The following is a 19,885-nucleotide window of genomic DNA, read 5'->3' on the forward strand; positions in this document are numbered from 1 at the left end:
AAGATATGTTTTAGACCCTGTGTTGGAACAGATGACTTAACTTGGATTTAAGTCACAGATACTGTCTGGTTTGACTAAAAATGCCTCTAATTAACAATATTTTAACATCTTTCCTGATTATTTCGACTTCTTTTTTAAAGTTCTTTTTCTACCCATTCAGACCACTGCTGGAATTTATCTAAATAACCTACGACTACACCTGTCGCCCTACTGGAAGCTGCAACAGGGCTGCACCTTGCCTCAGCTCTCGGCAGTGTAAGGAGCTTATCCCTCTAAGAATGTCTGGTCCAGATTTACTCTGCCTGACCTCCGCTTCCAAACAGACAGTGTGCAGATAAAGATGAGGTCATCATCCAAACGGGAAGTTGAAAATATAAACCACTGTTCCAACTTTGTGAGTGCACTGGCAGCCTCAGTCCTTTTGTTTTTTTAAATCTGGTTTTCCAAACTGTCAGGCTGTCAACATCCCCAGAAGTATAAGAATCAGTCTGATTATAATTTATAATCTATAATTTAGCCATTGGAGTGATTTGATATGGAGCTGTATTGCTGAAACAGCTGTATTGCTTCATTTTTTTTATCCTACCCTACTATTGCTTAATGTAATTTTAAGTGTTTTTAAAGTGTTTCACTGAACTTTTGACAGCTCTTCCTTTTCCCCCAGTTCTTGTTTCCTTTAGCTAAAGCCATAGTTTGCAGAGATATTCCAAATATCCATTCATCAAGCCATCTTCTAAACCTGCTTATTCTTCTAAACCTGCTTATTCTTTACAAAAGTATCATGCTTTTTAGTCAGAGTTTATTCTGATAATCTCCTACTTAACTTTGGCGTTATTTACTAGTTAAAGTAAAAACTGCATGATCCTGCAGAGTGAAATGTGCTACACCCATAGTAAATCACATGCAGCTAGTTGTTTCTGGTCATGATTAAAGCTGTTTTAACACCACATCACAGAGGCTTCTGTTGTATATATGTAATCTCATCAGAGGAAAAAAGACAACTCTGTATTATATGTATGTTACAAAAATAAATGTTTTTTTCATGCTGCATTACTGCAATCACATTTAAGTCCAGACTTTAAGTAGGCCGTTCCAAAACCTTCCTTTAGGATTTTGGAGACATATCGGTGGACTTTTTTTTTTTTTTAATCAGTTTTCTAATCTTTCTGATTACTGATTGATGTAATTCTCCAATGATTACCAAATTAGATTTTTTTTGTTTACTTCAGAGCTACAGCGGCAAAAAAAGCTGCTGTTCACAGTTACTCCTTTCCATATTGTTGTTTAAAGGAAACATTTGCGATCACCATTTAAAAAAAAAAATACACTTTTATTATTCCAAAAAGGCAATTTCATTCATTATCAAGGTATGAATTAAATATAAATCTAAACTAATGAAACAGAGCAGGCAGTGTACTGGACATAAAAATACTCCACTTCATCAGTTCTGTTGATCTCAGCTTCGGCCGCCTTCACTGTAAACAAACAAAGAGTTTGGACGACTCTGAACAAAACACGGGGAGTTCTGGCCCTCTGAGAGAACCACGCGATAGTTTGAGGAATCACATTTCACACAGAACATTTGAGTCATTTACAGTTCCCCAAGTAGAACCATAATCCTTATTATGATGGAAAAGGACAATGTAAATCAGCACTTTGCCCTTAAACATTAACGTAAAATTTTTCCTGCTTAAACAATATTCAACATTTGTCTGTACATCCTTGTTCTGAGTACATTTTTTGTTTCCTAAGCCAACAGTTCTTTTGAAATCGTGTTTCAGTGAAAATATTTTATACAAATTAAATGTGTAATAATGGATGAAACCAGAAAGCAAATCAAACCATATCTGCATTACTTTTGAAACTGATACATTTCTGATAAAATTGAAGGGCTTTGCTTGACTTTCTATCATAAAAATATAATCAAGTTGGGATTTTTATATTGTCCTTACATTTAATTATAAACAAACAGTTTTTATATACTCTACATATTTATCATATGTTTTAATCACAATAAAAAATGGTTTACAATAATTTCTTAAAGTCAGTCAAATCACAGGTTTTAAAGCACACATGCAAAAAAAAAAAGGCATTCTGTCATGGAAATATTGCTTCTATCTTTCTAAGATGTTCCTATGGAAACATCAGCTGAGTTTATGTGAAACATGACCCGATATAACTTAATAGTCCATCAGTGCAAACATTCAAGACCAAAAGAATTAGAAACTAACTTGGTACATTCCAGAGGAGGCGCCTCACTCAGTCATATCCCGTCTTAATGGATAACAAGACATTGAAGATGATAATATTGAATGACTTTGTTCATATAAAAGTGACATTATAGATGTAACTGCGCCGCTGCATCCTCGACCTTTGGTCTCCATCTGCTGAGTCAGGGACCGACAGAAGCTGCTGAGTTAACGTCAGCAGGATGGGGTTCAGTAAGTTAGTGAAGGTGCTAATGATATAATGATGTAAACAAAACGCCCCTCTTAAGGCCAACAGTTCAAAAGAATGTTGTTTTTTTACTTTGGGTTTCATGTTTGCTGATTCTCATGTTTTGATTTATAAATTTCATGTAGTTTTCTGTAATCCACATTTTATTATCCTCAATAAACCGAATAACATACTGACTTATGTGTGCAAAAATATCTTTCCTGTTTTTCTGTTTGCAACACCATCTCAATATAAATGCCTAAAATAATCACTTAGTCTTGAAAGCCAATATGTTGATACCTCAGCATGTTTTCTTATACAAAATGAATATCCTGACGCTTGCTTTAAAAATCTGTGGTTTTAGTTTGTTTTCTGTCTGCGGAGAGACATTGCTCTCCTTCTGGTCCCACAGCTGCTCAATCAGGAAGTGCTTGTGTGCTGTCACACTCACACACACTGTTGTTTTCTTTCACACATAGACACACACCCACACACACACAAACAATTGGCAGATTGTCCCGACGACTCGGCTGCCACACTCACACTTTCTGTCTCCTGCTGTTTATCAGACACCTGAAGTGTTCTTCGTCAAACTTCTTGACCTGAGGCATCGACCACAGCAGATCTGCCTGACACTGTGTCCCTGGTAACAATAACTTATCATATTGCCAATAAATACTCTGCTTTCCGCGTGGAGGATCTGGCTGAGAGCCTGCGCTCTCCGCTATACCTGAGTGGGTTACTTGCTACATCGGTGGCTGCTGCTGGTCAGTCGATTCGGTTGCCACAGATTGTGAAGCGGTCGATCTCCAGCAGGTCTTTATTGGGAGCTCTGTGGTTCATATCGGAGGCTTCGTCTGCCTCCTCTTCCTGTAAAGGTGAAGCTGTTGGTGGTTCAGTGTCAGATTGGGGTTCTGAGGTCGAAGGACAGCTGTCTGCTGTCGCAGGTGAGGCGTCAGTGGGGGGAGGGAGAAACAAGTCAGACCGGGGAGCCGGCTGGGTGGTCACAGAGGGTGATGAGGAGGTCGGAGGGCTGCAAGGTGTGGCAGGAATCTGATCCACAATGGATTCACCTGAATGACAAAGGATGAAGCGTATAAACTCCTTTTCTCTGAAAATGTATTTTGTACACAGTTGTTGTCTAGAAAGACTTAAATATTCCAATAATAACTTTATATTATAACTTAAAATGTTGTTATGCTTGTCAAGCTAAATCAGCTTTGCTCAGAATAAAAACAAAAAGGCAGTGGACATAGATCATCTGATGACTTTGTACAGGGTTCTTGTTGCCAGGCAACCACGGCAGACTAGAGCAAGTCAATGCAATCTGTCAAGTTGTTTGCAAAAAGGCAAATTGTTGCCATCTTTGGCATCTTTGTCCACTGATTACACAAAGAAGTTGATATATTAATAAACCCTTCATGCTGCAGTTGACTGACTAATAATGGCCAAAAATTCAGCTATAAAACCTGCATCTCTCTTCCTGAAGATTCAAACTACAGCTAAAAGCTAAGAGAGACTGGGTGGTTTAACTTGCAAACAAGTACAAAATGTATTTTATCTTTACATGTTTGCTTCCTTTCTTTTGGGGAACCACAGTAAGGTGATTTTTTTATATTAATATTTTTTATCCCTCCTCCTTGGTGAAAGTGAGAAAAGATCAAGAAGAAACCAGCTTGGAAAATAAAAAGTAGTTATTTCCACAACTTGGCTGACCTCCACAAAGATGGCTGATTAAAATGATTCTAGTTTATCTAGAAAATGTAATCTTGAATAAATCAAAGGACAGCACAGATCTCATTATGAAGTACTGTGTTTTGTAGAAAGAAAACAGTGTGAACTATTTCACTCTGAGAGCACAAGGAGTAGTATCATGAGAAAAATCATTCTGAGAATAAACACAATAAGACATATTTGAAAGAACTGCGCAAAACTGATAAGAGACTTGGCAGGAGAGACACTGCCTCACTTCAGGATGTCTCTGTTGTCAGCTGCACATATAAATCACTGCTTTCATAAACAGAACTGCAATCCACAAACCTATTGATTCTGATTGTCATAGAAAAGTATTTGCATTGTTTTAAAATAAAAATAAGATGTTTAGATTATACATAAATACCAGATGTATTGATGTGTTTTTATAAATGGTTTTGCTGGTCCACCAGCGATTCCAAACATTTTTCCAGAGTTAAAACTCACAAAATGAATAATACATGGCAATCATTTCCTCTTTTTATAAAAAAGTTGGCTCAATGTAAGTTTTTAATAAACATTCAGTTATTAGTGTCACAGTTCTAGTGAACTTAAACTGTTTGGATTTTACGTCGGAGAACAGAAAAAAATGATCAGACTTTTCACTTAAAAAATAATTGGAAATTTTTACAAAGTTGAGACAACACTTGTTTTTTAGCAACAAATAAAATGCAATGCACAAGATAAACCTCATGTTGTGTTTTTGTCCATATTTTACAACATAAAACTTCAATAACTTTCATGAGAGATCCCTTCATCTTCTCTGAATACGTGCACTTTAATAAAAATTAACTTGATGTGAAAAGCTTTGCTTACCTGAAGATTTAGTGCATCTACGTGGGTCAGATTTGCTGGGACTCTTTGCAGGGAAGGACGGAGCGGTCGGTGGCCTCTCAAACAGTTTGTCCTCCATGTTGGCTCTCTTGACATAAACACAAGACTTCCCCAGCAGCACGATACTGTTTAAAACTTTCAGAGTAACCATCCTACAAGACGAGCAGCAACAAAGGAAACAATATTACAATATTTTACATTTTATTGGCACAAAGAAATAAATTGCTAAAAACATAATAAATCAAGTTTAGCACTAGGATGTGCTAAACTTACAGAAGCATCTTAACATTTTAAAATTCAATCAAAATGTTTGTTTCAGTAATTAAGTTTAAAACATGAACCTTTTAAAATTTTAGAAGTGAGTTATTTGGAATATTACTCAACATTCTGCAGCTTCAAAGGTGACTCTGCTTAAATACACCTGATTCTATTAATTAGGACATTAGCAGAAGTCTGTACAATTTGACTGCTTGCTGAAGAGAAAATTGAGCCCTTTGATGAGGGTGTTGGACAAGGAACCCAACAAAAAGTTTCAGGCCTCAAGGCTGAAACCCCCAATTCAGAGGACTGTGAGACAACGACCTTTGAGAAGTTTAAGAGAGATTCGCAAAGTGTGAACTTCGGTTCAGGTCAGTTCTGAAAGAGTCACCTGCTTCAAATATCCTTTAAAAAAAATTAAAAAATGGTATTATGTAATATTCCTATTGTCTGAGAAACTGAATTTTGGGTTTTCCTCAGCTGTAACCAAATGTCATCAAAAATAAATAGAATGGAAGTCTATATAATTCTAGTTAATTTATTTATTTAAATAAGTAATTTTTTTTTTACACAAAATGTAATTTGTTGAGATGCACTGGTAATAATTCTTCCTTAAAATGGAGCCTAATGATTGTAAGCAATCACCACCATTCAAGCCTCATCTTTCACACCCGCATGCTGATGTGCAGAACGCTTTTCTTTGCAGAGCTTTGACTCTGACACTGATGAGTGGAAGACGGACACATTTGGGTCTGTGGAGCAACGCTTGCTGTGACAGGCCATTTGGAACTGAGATTGTGTCAGCTAAATCTTTGCCAAGGCACAGCGATCTGCTCAAACAAGGGCTATTTTTAAACCAGAGGAAAGGGAAGGCCAGAGATGACAACAATGTGTTCTTATTCCTGAAGTGAATTCTTCAATGGGAAGAGCCCAGTGGGAAGTCAGCTATGGTGTTCATGCTTATATAACCACAGATGTTTCAGTGTGTCCTCATCAAGCGCCGAGAGCAAGTCAAGAGTCTAACAATTGCATATTTTTATGTTTTTTTTGTTTGTTTTTTTAAAGCATTTGCTAAATTTGTAAAAACTTTCATCACAATATTGTGGTTACTAGCTCTCATTTTGGCAATAGGGATATAATTTGCCATATAAAAGCAGAAGAAAACAAGCAGAGCAAAACTAAAGGCTTACCCAAGATAAAAGAGGAACACACATGTGTATGACAGAGCCCCCTGTACCTTCACAGAACTCATCACCACTCGGATTAGCTGAAAAAACAGCAAGACATTCCGAAATCAGTTTAATCCAAAAATCAAAAGATCTAAAAGCTAGTATTTGGACCGTTACTCTAAAGGGTTTGAGTCAGTTTAGGGTAACAGACTGTTGTCACTCACCAGGACAGCCAGCGGCAGAGGGATGAAGCCCATCCTCCGGGCCACTGAGTCACTATAGTCAGTGTAGGCCTGCACAGTGACAGACAGGTTATATTTCTTGACATGAGAATCTGTTAGCTGCATGAGCTTTATGATGTAACAAAATAATTACAATGATATGAAAACAAACAACCAAAAAAGTAAATAAATTAAAAAAAGAAAATCATACGTTCTTTTGTCGACTGCTAACAAGATCGAAGGCCAGACTGGCTCTGTATTCACTGTACACCTGGAGGACATGCATGTGGCCGGTTAGAAACTTTGTTCAATAAGCGATGCGTAAATGTGTTATTTTGCTGCTGGCTTGTTTCTTACATCTGCTGTGATGTCGTTGAACTTTGTGATGAATGCATGTTTAATGATGTCAACAGCAACTTCAGACATGACGACCATAAAGACATCAGGGAACAACATCCACAGGTGGTCTGAGGAGAAAAAATGTCATGTCTGAGCAAATCCATCTTGGTGTATCAGAGGATGAACACAGAATGAATGCAAAATGAGAAGTGTGCTGCTTTAAAGTGTTAACATTTCAGCTGACAGTCAATGTCTGTCACTGACAGGGAGTTTGTGTTTGAGACTGGCAGGAGGAGCCGAGTGTCAGAAAGCTGTCAAACAGTAACGCCCAGCTCTCATCTCTGACTTTACTGCCTTGTTGACTGAAGATTCTGGGAGAAACTCCCCAAAGTACTACAGTCGGTCAGTGGGAATAGACAGAAAGCAACTGCTCAGGATAGCTGTCAAATCTTTATTCAAGACAAGCAGCAACATCAGTGCTGGCACAGAAATACTGTCAATGTGTTATATTTATTGCAAAAGTGAAATGATGCAGTTTTGTGTTTATTGCATTTTAAATTTTAATAAAAACTTAGTTTACAGGGAAAACAAATAATTACCTGGGTTCCATGAAAACTGCTCCATATTCCTGAGACAGACGATGAGGAGGAGAACATAGCTGGTAAACCGTTCTTTTATATCTGAAAGATAAAATAAAAGCTGCTAATTAAGTAGAGTAAAAAATGTGAAATGGGCTCATTAAAACAGTTCACAGGAAGTCAGGTGCCATTTTTATCTTTTTTTTTTTTCGTCATGTGCAACAATGAAGCCAAAAATAAACAAATGCACTTTTCTAATTAAGCTAGTTTTGGAAGCCTTCAGCTAACTGTGAAGGCTTCCATACCATACATGTTGTAGCTACAGGTGTTGTGTAAGCTATCAAACACCTATAGCTGAAAGCAGAGCTGACCAATGCAACAAACTGTTATGAAAGACAGAGGTCAACGAAAAATGATGTGCAGTGTGGTGATGAAAAACTTACCACTGTTAGACATTTGAAATAAATTGTTCTTCTCAAATTTCTTGAAGACGCTTCCCTTGATCTCCACAAACTGAGATTTATAAAACACACATATTGGAGCATCAAATTGATACTGTATAAAAATACAATGTTGTAGCTACAAGAGTCAGGTTTCAACATCAGCAAGCTGAATATATCAACATACAAATACTTTTAGTGCATTGCTACTTGGACAAATATTTTAGGTAAATGCGTTAGAATTTCTTATTGTTGCATGTGTATCTGTGAGCACTGACATTGTTGGACATCATAATGGTAAGCAGAGACTTGTTGTGCGAGTTGAAGGCAACATTCAGAGTGGAGGCTTGGACCATGATTAGGATGGAATGAAGAACTGAGGAAGAAATACTCAGGAAAAACACCTTTTTAAAAATAAATCAAGTTAAATAAAAGCAATGGTTAGGAATAAGACTTCTAAACTAAACCAGAAACTGTAAGTCTATTATTTCAATAATATTTGGAGATGGCTCAGGTGCTGAAGCGACAGGCATAAGCAAATGTTGTTTAAGTTCAAAACTGTTGATTTGTCCTGCATTTGGTATACCATATTTGATAATAAATTTCAAATAACTAAGAATATGGATGTTACAGAATACTCATTTACCTAGTGTATGACCATGTGCATCACTGTTGCTTTAAAGAATAAATAAAAGGGGTCATATTTCAAAAGCTTTTGGGTTCAACATGAAGACAAAATGGAAGGATACAGACATAAAAGACAGCCATAAAAAAGTGAGGGATAACTCCTATACTGTCTCTTTTGCGTTCTTTGGGTTCAGTGGCCGTCCAGTACAGAGCATCCAGAATGTCTTGACCAAAAGACGAGAAGAGGCGATCTGCAACCTTATAAAGGAAAAACAGGTTGGAAATGAAGTTCGACAAGCTTTAGACAGAAAATGTAACCTTAATGATGTTGACTAGTGAACTATTAGTTTTTTCTGTTAAATCACAGAACCACCTCAGTCCAGACATGAGTAACTTTCATATAAAGTGCTTCGGAGCATCAAATATGGAAAGAACTACAGTCTGCCTGTGATGCTTGCTTTCCACACAAAGACGAAAGGTTTATTTTGTGGGTGCAAAGAAGTAGCTCACACTGCTAAACATGACTTGTCAATTTATTCAGCCATGAATCTTAAACTTTTATTAGATGTCCTACTACTGAAAAGGTACGTGAGTCTAAAGAGAATTTAAGAATCACAAGCCTCAATTATTTAACATTTAATCTCTGAACTTCAAAAAACATCATTGTGTTTGCCAAGAAATAAATACTAGATGTACTCAGAAATCTGAGTCTATTTACCAAAATCAGATGATGTTCAGCTCGATCCTCAGAACCCCAAAGTCTAATCTGTTTTGATCAGTGAACTGATCAAGCTTCTACTAAGGGAGAGAGAATGTAGCTGAGAAATTTAAGTATTAGATGTAAAAAGCTATTTGAAAGAAAGCTACTTTTTGTTATTGAGGCAAACTCTGTTCAGTATGTCAGCTTTGAAGCACACTTTTCCTTGTAAAATATATATATATATTTTTAAATACTAGAGATTTATTTAAAATGACTGCAAATAAATACTTTATTTTCTTCCTTATCGATATCATGCAATGGAACGGATTTTAAGAGTTATAAATAAAACAACAGTGTAGTGTAAAGTACCTCCAACATGTTGTAGATGATGTAGAGCTTGATGACGGACTGTCCTCTGATCAGGTGATACATCATGGAGTAATCCACGTAGTGCATCATGGAGAAGCACAGCACCAGGATCAGCCCCTTCAGCATATCACAAACCTGCGCTGGCTGCAGCAGTCGTGACCCGCTGTTCACACAGACACAGGGACACACTCAGAAAACTCAGCATCTATTTCCCGTACCGACATGCAGACTTGTGTTATTTAATGCCCTGATGCATGCTGAGCTGCAAGCTGTTCTGTATCTCCCAAAATCAAACATGCATGAGTAAATATGTTCACACCGCAATGTAATGCGTGCTGACAAACGCACACGTGAACCAAGTATTAACATGAAGATATTTCCAACCATTTGAAGAATCATGCACACATTCATCTACCCCACGCTGATGCTTTGCAGTGAGGCTAAGACAGCAAAACAAGAAGGAACAGACAACAGATGTTTCCCAGCCTCATCTATTACTGCAGGTTACTCAGGCTGAATGATCTCTGTCTGATTAGATTCTCACAAGTTGATGCCAAGATACAACATGAGTAATATTTTCATTTCTGTTCAAAATGAGATAAAAGACCAGGAGCAACAACAGATGGTATCAATAAAAGTACAATATGAAATATTAAAGATATTATCTCCTTTATATAACATTTATCTTGGAAGCCAGCTGTCTTTTTAATATGGTTGTTTTTGAAATGTGTTTTTCTGGTTAAAGTACATGTATAAGAAATAAATCCAAACTGTTCTTATCTACCAAACAGACCAACAGGACCAGTGGCTGAGCCTCGGTCTTGATTAAAATGTTTCAGTTATGATATAACATTGGATTCAACATTTTGGACAGAAATGACTAAAACAGAAAACAAACAGGCATCAACTGTCATATCCAACAGTGACATTGGCACGTCTTTTCAGGGTAATAAAGTGAGTCAAACATGCAGCTTATTTTATTAATATCTGTAGTCGGCAGCGGCAGCTCTGGAGCACGTTACGAGAAGAGCTGACAAATCCATGGGAGCGGTTATTTAGTTACAGTGACAGGGGCGACTGGGAAGAGCTGGGGGAGATTAATTTGAACACTTTCTGCATATTTTCCATGTCAGCTGTGTTCCGTCTATTTGCATGCAAGCATGCAACACCACTGTAGAGAAATTATTTATTTCCCTTCTAAGGACATGAACTTATTGGTAATGACCAGTTTGTTTAAATTATTCATTTATCACAGAGAAATGGGACTATACCTTGAAAATGCTGAGGGAGCCTAATCAGCCTCCAGCTAGTTGGTTAATTGAGCTCTTCTGAAAGCTAAACCCAGTTATCAGCTCTGTGTGATTTTTCTCTTGGCCAATTCAAAAAACGCATACTTTTTAAACACTCAGTACCAAGGTGGAATGTTAGGAACTATTCTAACTGTCATTGATGCCTCCACTGACTTTAGCAGCAGCTTTAACGATACGGAAAAACATGATTTACATGGCTGGTAATAGAGAGGCTGAATCATTGCACCTCTGAACTGACACCAGACTGACAACAGCCTAACCATTAGTATCACTGTATTCTCACTCAATGCACAGCTGAGGAAGCAGTTGAACATCTGGACTGTTTTCAATATAACATTAGAGGATAACTACCCCATATCAAAGTGCTTCATATCACAAATAAAACCATGTACATAAATTCTGCAGAAATGGGAAAGACATTGGACATGGACTTCTGGTGCTATACCACCACCTAGTGTTCAACCTGTCATTGCATTATATGTTGCAGTTTTAGTATTCAGGTAGTCAAGGTGCTGTCCCTGAGAAGGCTCTTGATTCTCAGCACACAGACTTGAAATTGCTGCAGCCTTTAAGGTTACCTGCTCAGGGGTGCATCATCTACATTCTGTAAGCACCATCTTCACAAACCAAATCATTTTACAAGAGCAGAAAGCAGCATTACAAGCAACTATTACTGAGTATAGTTCCCTCCATTCGAGGATGTAAAAGAAAGCTTAACACAAAGGGCAGAATAAGAGGTTTTTGTTAAAAAAGCTTAACTTTTAGTATCAAACAGTCTGTCTGCTGCTGTACAGTGGTTCAGGATAATTTAACACTGGAGATAAATAATTACTTTGTTTTTCTCCCTCTTAAGTACTGGAAAATGAAGCTACAGACAATACAAACTGCAGTGCAGCAGTAGGTGTATCACGAACACTTAACACGGGATGAAAATGGCCAAACATGCTCAGCAGAACTTTATCAGAGCAGACAAAGTTAAACTGACTTGAAGACCAGAACATGATGTGTAGTGCCAGGCTGTATCTTTACAAACATCATGGAGATGAGATGAGACTGATGACTGGAAACACGGGCTTGTTCGGGACAGGACTAACTTTTACTGGAGCTATGATGGGCTTGTGGGAGCATACCTGCTTCTTTTGCAGTAGGGGCATGTGCGTGCCCTGCAAGGGAGGGACAGTCAGGTGAGAGATAGGCAGAACAGGGGGCAGAATGTGACACGGGGCCTCTCATGAGAGTAAGGGTACATTTATCCATAACTTTGTGACATAGCTGGACTGTTAACAATTGTTCCCCTCATCCAACTGCTCTTGCGTGTACAAACTATTAGAGTTTTTGTAAGAAGACATTTTTCCTTAGTGGTTTTTGGCCTTTTCTGGAAAAGTGATCTTTTCAAAGCGTGGCCCTATGAAAAACTGATATAATCATTCCTAATATTTTATTTGCAAGTCTTACAACTTATACTCTTACAAGCTAAGGTAAAGTAAGGTAATTTTATTTATATAGCACATTTTCAGCAACAAGGCAATTCAAAGTGCTTTACATGAATTAAAAGGAAATACAAACAAAATAAACCAAAGGAAAGACAAAGAAGAAAAAAGCAAAATGACTAATCTAAATCCTTTTCTGGTGTAAAGTGAGTAGTTACAGTTTCTAAAAAGTAGTAAAATAAAAGTAATTAAGTAGTGACTGTTCCTGTTAAGTATTTCTGGATTCCAAGTTTGTAGTTATTCTAATTCTAATTCCAATTCCATTTCTGGGCTGTATAATATTGATCTAAATAGTGCTTACTCCACAATTTCTAATATTACTAATAAACTAAAATAATACTGCTCAGGGGTGCATTAATTATTATTATTATTATTATTATTATTATTATTATTATTATTATTATACAAATTAATAAGGAATAACTACAGACATGATTGCCAGTCTGAAAATTAAGAGAATTATCTGAATGATTTGTATTTACCATTTATGCTTGCATAAAAGTAAGTGGATATCCCTTTAATTTTACTGTTTCTGATATACAGTACATGTTAAAATGTTTTAGACTTTGACATATTTTAGTTGAACATTTGCATGAATGGGTGAATGACTGAATGCAGAGTAAAGCGCTTCATCCTCTCGACTTGATAAAGATGAAAGTTCAGGTCATTTATCATTTATCATGTCATTAGATGAATAAAACTGTAGTTGAAAACCTGACAAGAGGATAAAAGCACAGCTTAAGTTTGCAAAGACGCATCTGAGCAAGACGTCTGGACCATATCCCTAATGCAAAGGTCAGAGAATCAGAAAGTTATGGCTTCAAAAGCTGGTTCTACAGGATAATTAAACATTTTAGATTGCTTAAGTATCTAAAATGTTAAATGTTTTTTTCTTTAAATTATGTGTGATAGATCATGTGTTGATATTTATCTGATGTTGGATTTAACCAAGTTGAACTGATGAGATATTTTTTATGTCCAGATACAACACCTGTAAAATATTGAAAGAGGGTGGCCTTAACTTTTAATTAAAGTTATGTATTTGCAGTTTAACAGTTGATCTAGAAGTATGAAAATATGATTTGAATCCTTCTGATACGTTATTATATGAAGAAACATAGGAATAGGTCAAATGATCCTGGAGGTGTCTCCCAACACAAACTCCTGAACCTAGTGACCTAAAGAAAAGATTGTAGTTCTGGTTTTTATAAAACCAAGACCAATACAGAAAATTAACCGTGAGGTGATAATGATACTCAGTTTGTGCAGAAATACAATTTGCTCTTATTCCTGTTTTCAGTTATTGTATAATGTATGTTTTCCAATCTTACCTGAAGCCACAGCATGGCAGGGTGAGGAGGCGAAGTAGAGCCAGCAGCACTCTGAGGGGCAGCAAGGTGAAGATGTACAGGAAGGCATCGGCACACAGGAAGAAGCCAAAGATCATCAGCTAGAACCAACAAACAAACACCACCCCCACGTCAGACAACAGCTGTCAGTGTGAATGTAAAACCTCCACTGTGATCATTAAATGTGTGTGAGCTGAAAAGCAACAATTCAAGAATCTATAATCTTATAATCCATAAATTTAATAAAGATCAGATTATTTAGCGGCAAATCAAAAATACCATCAAAATATTTTACAGTACAATGTTATTCTAAATCATATGTAATTAATTGGATGAAATTTTGTTGTAATTAATTTAAATCAATCTAGTTAAAAATATAGTTGCACAGATTCCAGTTTAATTCTAATGCTGCACAGGACGATTCAGTTGATTTAGCTGATTCAGCCTATAGCACATAGTGGTTTATATTAAAATAACTTACATTATATTTATATTTATATTATATATTATAAAAACAACTACAAAAATATCACCAATGCACATTTTTAATTATTATAGTTATTAGTAATACGCCATAGTTTAATTAATTAGGCAGAATCAAAATTTATTGCAAGATTCTGCAATGACAACTATCACATATTTGGTTTGTTTACAAGAGATTGATACAGTTTCCCATCATATAATCCACTGATGTACACACTGAACATTTGTTGTGTTGTCACATGGCTCAGCTGTAACTCAGTTTACTGGAGCTTCAGGCTGCTCATAACAGAATCATTTCTGTTTGGCTGGAGAAACAAGCAGCTTGATGAAACTGGCCAAAGAAAAACAAGGGGAATAGTTCAGGACCGTTACTGTACACTACCTTCTCCAGCTCCTTGGGTATACGCATGCATGTATATACCCTCTCTCTGCGCTCTGTGTACTTTGCTTCATTGTGTTCCAGGAAGTAGCCTCTGGTGAGTTCTGTACAAATGAAGCGCGTCAACGATGGATCTGGAACAACAAGAGGCCCACAGTGTTATCACAAAGACATTGTCTGTGACAATTGCAGCTGTCAGCAAAATCAGATTTCAATTCCATGAATGTTACTGGAAAAAGTGATTGAAACTGATTAATCTTTGCTTTTTTCAATGCAAAAAATAAAATATACCAAATACTTATTTTAACAAAATTATATAATTATTCTCCTGGCAAGTACAGTTATTTTAAAACTTCATGATGTTTTGTGATTAAATCAATTANTAATNATCAACAATCAATTAAATGTTAAATTAAAACAAAGGATTATGTTGAAGTTTAAAAAGTAAAAAGTTTATTTGCTCTAAATGCAAATAACCCAATTGCATTTTTCAAACGTCAGCCACAAAGAATACGTCAAGCATGTTTTGCCCCAAAAAGGTGAAACAGTGATGAGTTTGTTGGGCTTGATGTGCACATAATCATTTTACATCATTTTGCAAGTATCTTGTGGCCAGTGTCTGAACTGCACATGGAATTGAAACACCTAAATGACAACTCCTAGAGGTTTCCTCAAGGAAACTGTCACTACACTGTAACATTTCTAAGGATGTCTATCATAACTTTATGCCATAACTTCCACAGTAACTGTTTTTGTGCAACTTGGTACATTATGTAACCCAGCATGACTTCGTACTTTATACTGTCTCTGTTTGTTTAACTGTGTTGAGATGATATCAGATGCACTTGCTATCAGTTGATCCCTGTATAATTCACATTAGCATACCACAACTTATAGGTGAACTCAAAGTTTATATCTTTTGTTTTCTTTTACACTTGAAAAGTATTTAATTTGATTCATTTAGTATTTATGTTTTTGACTAAGAGCCTCAAATCTAAAAATTATAAAAATGTAACATTAGTATTTTTAAAAAAAGTAGTATTTATTTTTTGTAACTTAACCTTAAAGTTACATGGTCTGTTCATTAAAATTTCAACAGAAATTTTATATAAATTTGATGTAGAGCTGTACAACATATCACATCGCAATCATCACCATATCAAAGTGTGTGATATTGCAAAGAACTACTTGGATGCTATAATGTTTTACGTATGCAAATTCCTTATGCCAATAATGTATTTGGACTGTTAGATATTCTTAGTGGTCTCAATGCTAAAGCTGACAAGCAGTGGACATTGCAATGGAGAAAAGTGGGTTAATCATAACCAATAACATTATCGCAATGTGAAGCAACATCTTCCAACATCATTTCATCATATTGAACAGTCAAACAAAATATATTTAAACTTTTAGTTCATCATTTCCTTCTGCAGCACTTTGAAACAATGGGCATCGTGTGCTCAAAGTTGATTTATGCCCAAATAAATAAATAAATAAATTACCTTGATTCTTCTAGAGTGAATCAGTGGCTGTTCTACAAATATTTAAACTAAAAAAAATATTCATGTGTCCAATACTTATTTTATCTGCTCTGAATACGATGTGACACTCAAGCAACATAGGAGTTACCTGGTATAAAGCTATGTGGCTGTATAAAGTACCAACAGACTTCAAAGTAAATAATCTCTCAGGTCTTTGTGTTATTATTCAAGGAGTCAGAGTTTACTGTAATGTCTTGATAATAGTTTAAAAGAGATCAGAAATATTTTTTCAACACTTCATACAGATAAAATATTATTTTCACCTTTGGGTCAAAAAGCTTTAAACTTTTTTGACCCAAAGGTGAAAACAATGTTTTAACTGTACATAGCAAACTGTTTTATAAAATAAAAAAATATTCACTGAACTCAAAAAGTTTACAGCTACATATTTCAAGCATTTGTTTAGTTTAAAGTTTAGAACTAATAATAAAATATATATATATATATATATATATATATATATATATATATATATATATATATATATATATATTTTGATAGACTTACAATCAAACTGGATTTCAAAAAGACTGTAGACATGGTAAAAAAAAAAAAAAAAAAAAAAGGATGTTGATGGCCAATATGATGGACTAACAGCAGATGACATGGCTCCCTAAATCATCACAGAATCCAGAAACTTCAAACTGGACCTGTAGCTATTTGAATTTGGTCTGCTGGCTCTTTTCAAGGTCCCTGGTCCTCGATTTCCAATGAAACTCTGAACACCGTGTAACAGCACAATTCTTTTACTCCTCAAACCAGCCAAAGCTTATTTGGTTCAGAAGCTTAACACGAAGAATTGAAGCCCAAATGTTGGACACATTTGTGTGTTGGTTCACGGACTTCAGCTGCAGTCCACACACTGCATATGTCCCTCACACTTTTTGTTTTGACCTTCCACTAAACTTCCTAATATACTTGGATAAAGCACAATAAACAGTAAGCTTCCTTAGCAACAACCTTTTTGCCATCTATAGATAGATATATTTATTATACACAAACAGTAGAGCTTAACACGGTGTGGTATGGGAGCCTAAAATATGAAAACGAAATATGAAAAAAACATGTCATATACAACAGTAATAAGAAAACACATAGCTTCACCAAATGGCTGAATTCGCTGTTTTTAAACTAGCTGGCTATTTACTATTAGCTTGTTAATTAAGCTAGCACTGTAAATAAATAAACTCAGCAGCTGTCATCAAGCTGAGTAGACTCATTTTGGCTTTTGTAGCTAATTTATGCTCGATTCCTCACCCCTGCACTATAGACAAAACGTTGTAGTCGTTGAATCACGTAAGTGTGAATGGCTAAAGAAAGTCAAAAACAAGCTTTAAGTTGTTTAACGGTTGTATCTGTGTCTTCACAGCTGGGTAGACCAAACGGTTACCTGCTGAGACCTCCTGCTGCTCCCTCTTCACTGCACTAATGTCGAAAAACCCCAGCGTCTCCGGAAGCTCTGGAGTTATCCCGATTTTTCCCGACCTGTGAAACTCTTCCCAAGGTCTTTTCTGTCTTTTCTTTAGCTCAATTTCGTTTTCTTTCTCTTCTGACAGCTCGGTCCCCGACACGTCCGCCATCTTTACTCTGGTCAACGCATGACGTCATCAAAGCGGCGTCGGTCTAAGACACGTCAACTCGAAGATTCAATATTTATCACACAAATACAGAAATAAATGCATGTTTAAATGTTACTGAGAAAACATGCTTAAAAAATGAATAAATATATTATGGAAGCCCATTTCCGCCACTCTGTTAAAAAAAAATTAATTATCTCATTATAATGAGATAGTATCTCAAAATAATGAGATAGTATCTCATTATAATGAGACAGTAGCTCAACATAATGAGATAGTATCTCATTATAATGAGAAAGTATCTCAAAATAATGAGATACTATCTCATAAAAATGAGATAGTATCTCAAAATAATGAGATACTATCTCATTATAATGAGATAATTATTTTTTTTTTTAACAGAGTGGCAGAAATGGTCTTCCATACTTTTGAGAGGGCATCAATTTGAAGTAATAAAGAAAATAAATAAATTCCTTCTGGTGTCAGTTCTCAAGCTCTTCCACATGGTGGTGCCAAAGTCCTGTCAAATATTTCAAAATTTAAAGTCTACCCAACAACAGCACCGAGGCTTCTTCCTGCAAAGGAAAATGTTCACATATAATGTGTCTTTACCAAGCTAAGCAGCAGCCTTCGGGTTTCATTGTGCTAAATTATCCAAACATCTTATGCACCTTAAATCATAGATTGATCATATGAAACTGATATATAAATAAATTGAATCCACCCAAACCTCCTAGTCAATTAGAGACTTGCATACACAGTTAATACACATACTGCTTATGTTTTTTAAAAATAAGTTTTACAGAAACATGATTGCATGAATCACTAACGAGGGTCTTCAGAGTTTTTAAACTTAAGACCTTTCAGTGATTTAGTCTTGATTTTACATTGCACATCTAAAATCTTAATGCACATGTTATTCTGTATTGCCTTCTGCTCTTCTCTGCGAATTTTGTGTAAAAATATCAGCAGGTCTGTTTTTCAGACTGATCATTAAAGGTAATCAAAAATGGCAGCAAAAGGAGAACTTGTTTAGGGAAAAGGATGAGTCATTTTCAGCCATTAGATTATGTGAAGGGTACAGGCAATGTGAACAATGATTTATTTTTTTGCCGTGTATAGAAGTGGGAGAACTATGATCTAGAAATAAAAACAAAAAACAAACTGATGCATATCATTAAGCATTTTTCTTATAAAAGCTCACTATTTCTTCTGCACCTAACAAAATGAAACATTCCAAAAGTTCTTAGGAAAATTAAGGCTTTTGTAATAAATATGTTCTGGATCTGGTTCAGCATTTCTTTTGAGCAGAACAGTGAAAAGGTGAGAGTACTCAACCTGAACACAGTACTTGACCATTACTGGGCTAATTCAAGACAAGCAACCATTCACATAAACACAGTGACTTCTACAGCCAATTTATAGAGACCAATTAATCTTACAGGGATATTTTTGTGGACTGGTAGGAAAATGCAATACCTATCTAGGGCAGATGAATACTCCATGAAACAGGACCCCAGGCCTGAGATCTGAACCCAGGACCTACTTGCTGCAAGGTAGAATTGCTAACATCTGTTCCACGAAGCAGCAGCTCAAGGAATACTAAGACTGAAAAATGTTACATCCTCAAAAATATTCTCATCTACCACTTCAAGGCCTTTTATGAGTTGCCAGAGAATATTTTTTCCAGCTGTTTGAAGTATAAAATGATGCAGCAATGCCCCTGCTGCAAAAACAGAAGTCTTATCCTCCGTAGAAAAGAATTCTAATACTCTTGGTTAAAAGTTTTGAAATCAACTATCATATTCTTTTTCTTACAGGAGCTGTGTGCATATATATATATATATATATATATATATATATATATATATATATATATATATATATGTTATGCATTTTTGTTTAAAATGTGGGTCTTCACGTTTTCGCAATTCAATATTTGATGTTTTTTCTGTGGAATGTAAAGTCAAACCATTTATAAAAAAAATAGCCTCTGCAGATTTTTCATAGAGCATATCTAAAATATTTTAGAT

General features: G+C 35.8%; 1 protein-coding gene across 2 annotated transcripts; it reads right to left on the reverse strand.

Annotated features, from left to right (window-relative positions):
* Window positions 1–1,312: 1,312 nt before the first annotated feature.
* Window positions 1,313–17,890, reverse strand: LOC106947874 (transmembrane anterior posterior transformation protein 1 homolog). Of its 2 annotated transcripts, XM_015033171.1 has the most exons (15): window positions 17,666–17,890; window positions 14,738–14,868; window positions 13,855–13,973; window positions 12,164–12,196; window positions 9,724–9,886; window positions 8,777–8,912; window positions 8,306–8,403; window positions 8,031–8,100; window positions 7,609–7,689; window positions 7,028–7,137; window positions 6,882–6,941; window positions 6,674–6,742; window positions 6,471–6,547; window positions 5,005–5,174; window positions 1,313–3,509 (listed from the first exon to the last, which is right to left on the reverse strand). In XM_015033171.1, exons 1-15 carry the CDS (start codon window positions 17,853–17,855, stop codon window positions 3,205–3,207), a joined length of 1,812 nt encoding a protein of 603 aa, XP_014888657.1. In that variant the 5' UTR covers window positions 17,856–17,890; the 3' UTR covers window positions 1,313–3,204. The 2 variants fall into 2 exon arrangements, with proteins under 2 accessions (XP_014888657.1, XP_014888658.1); XM_015033172.1 differs by lacking the exon at window positions 12,164–12,196.
* Window positions 17,891–19,885: the final 1,995 nt, after the last annotated feature.

Source organism: Poecilia latipinna, unplaced genomic scaffold (genome assembly GCF_001443285.1).
Source record: "Poecilia latipinna isolate Pla-1442-1.1 unplaced genomic scaffold, P_latipinna-1.0 Scaffold259, whole genome shotgun sequence".
NCBI classification, from domain to species: domain Eukaryota; kingdom Metazoa; phylum Chordata; class Actinopteri; order Cyprinodontiformes; family Poeciliidae; genus Poecilia; species Poecilia latipinna.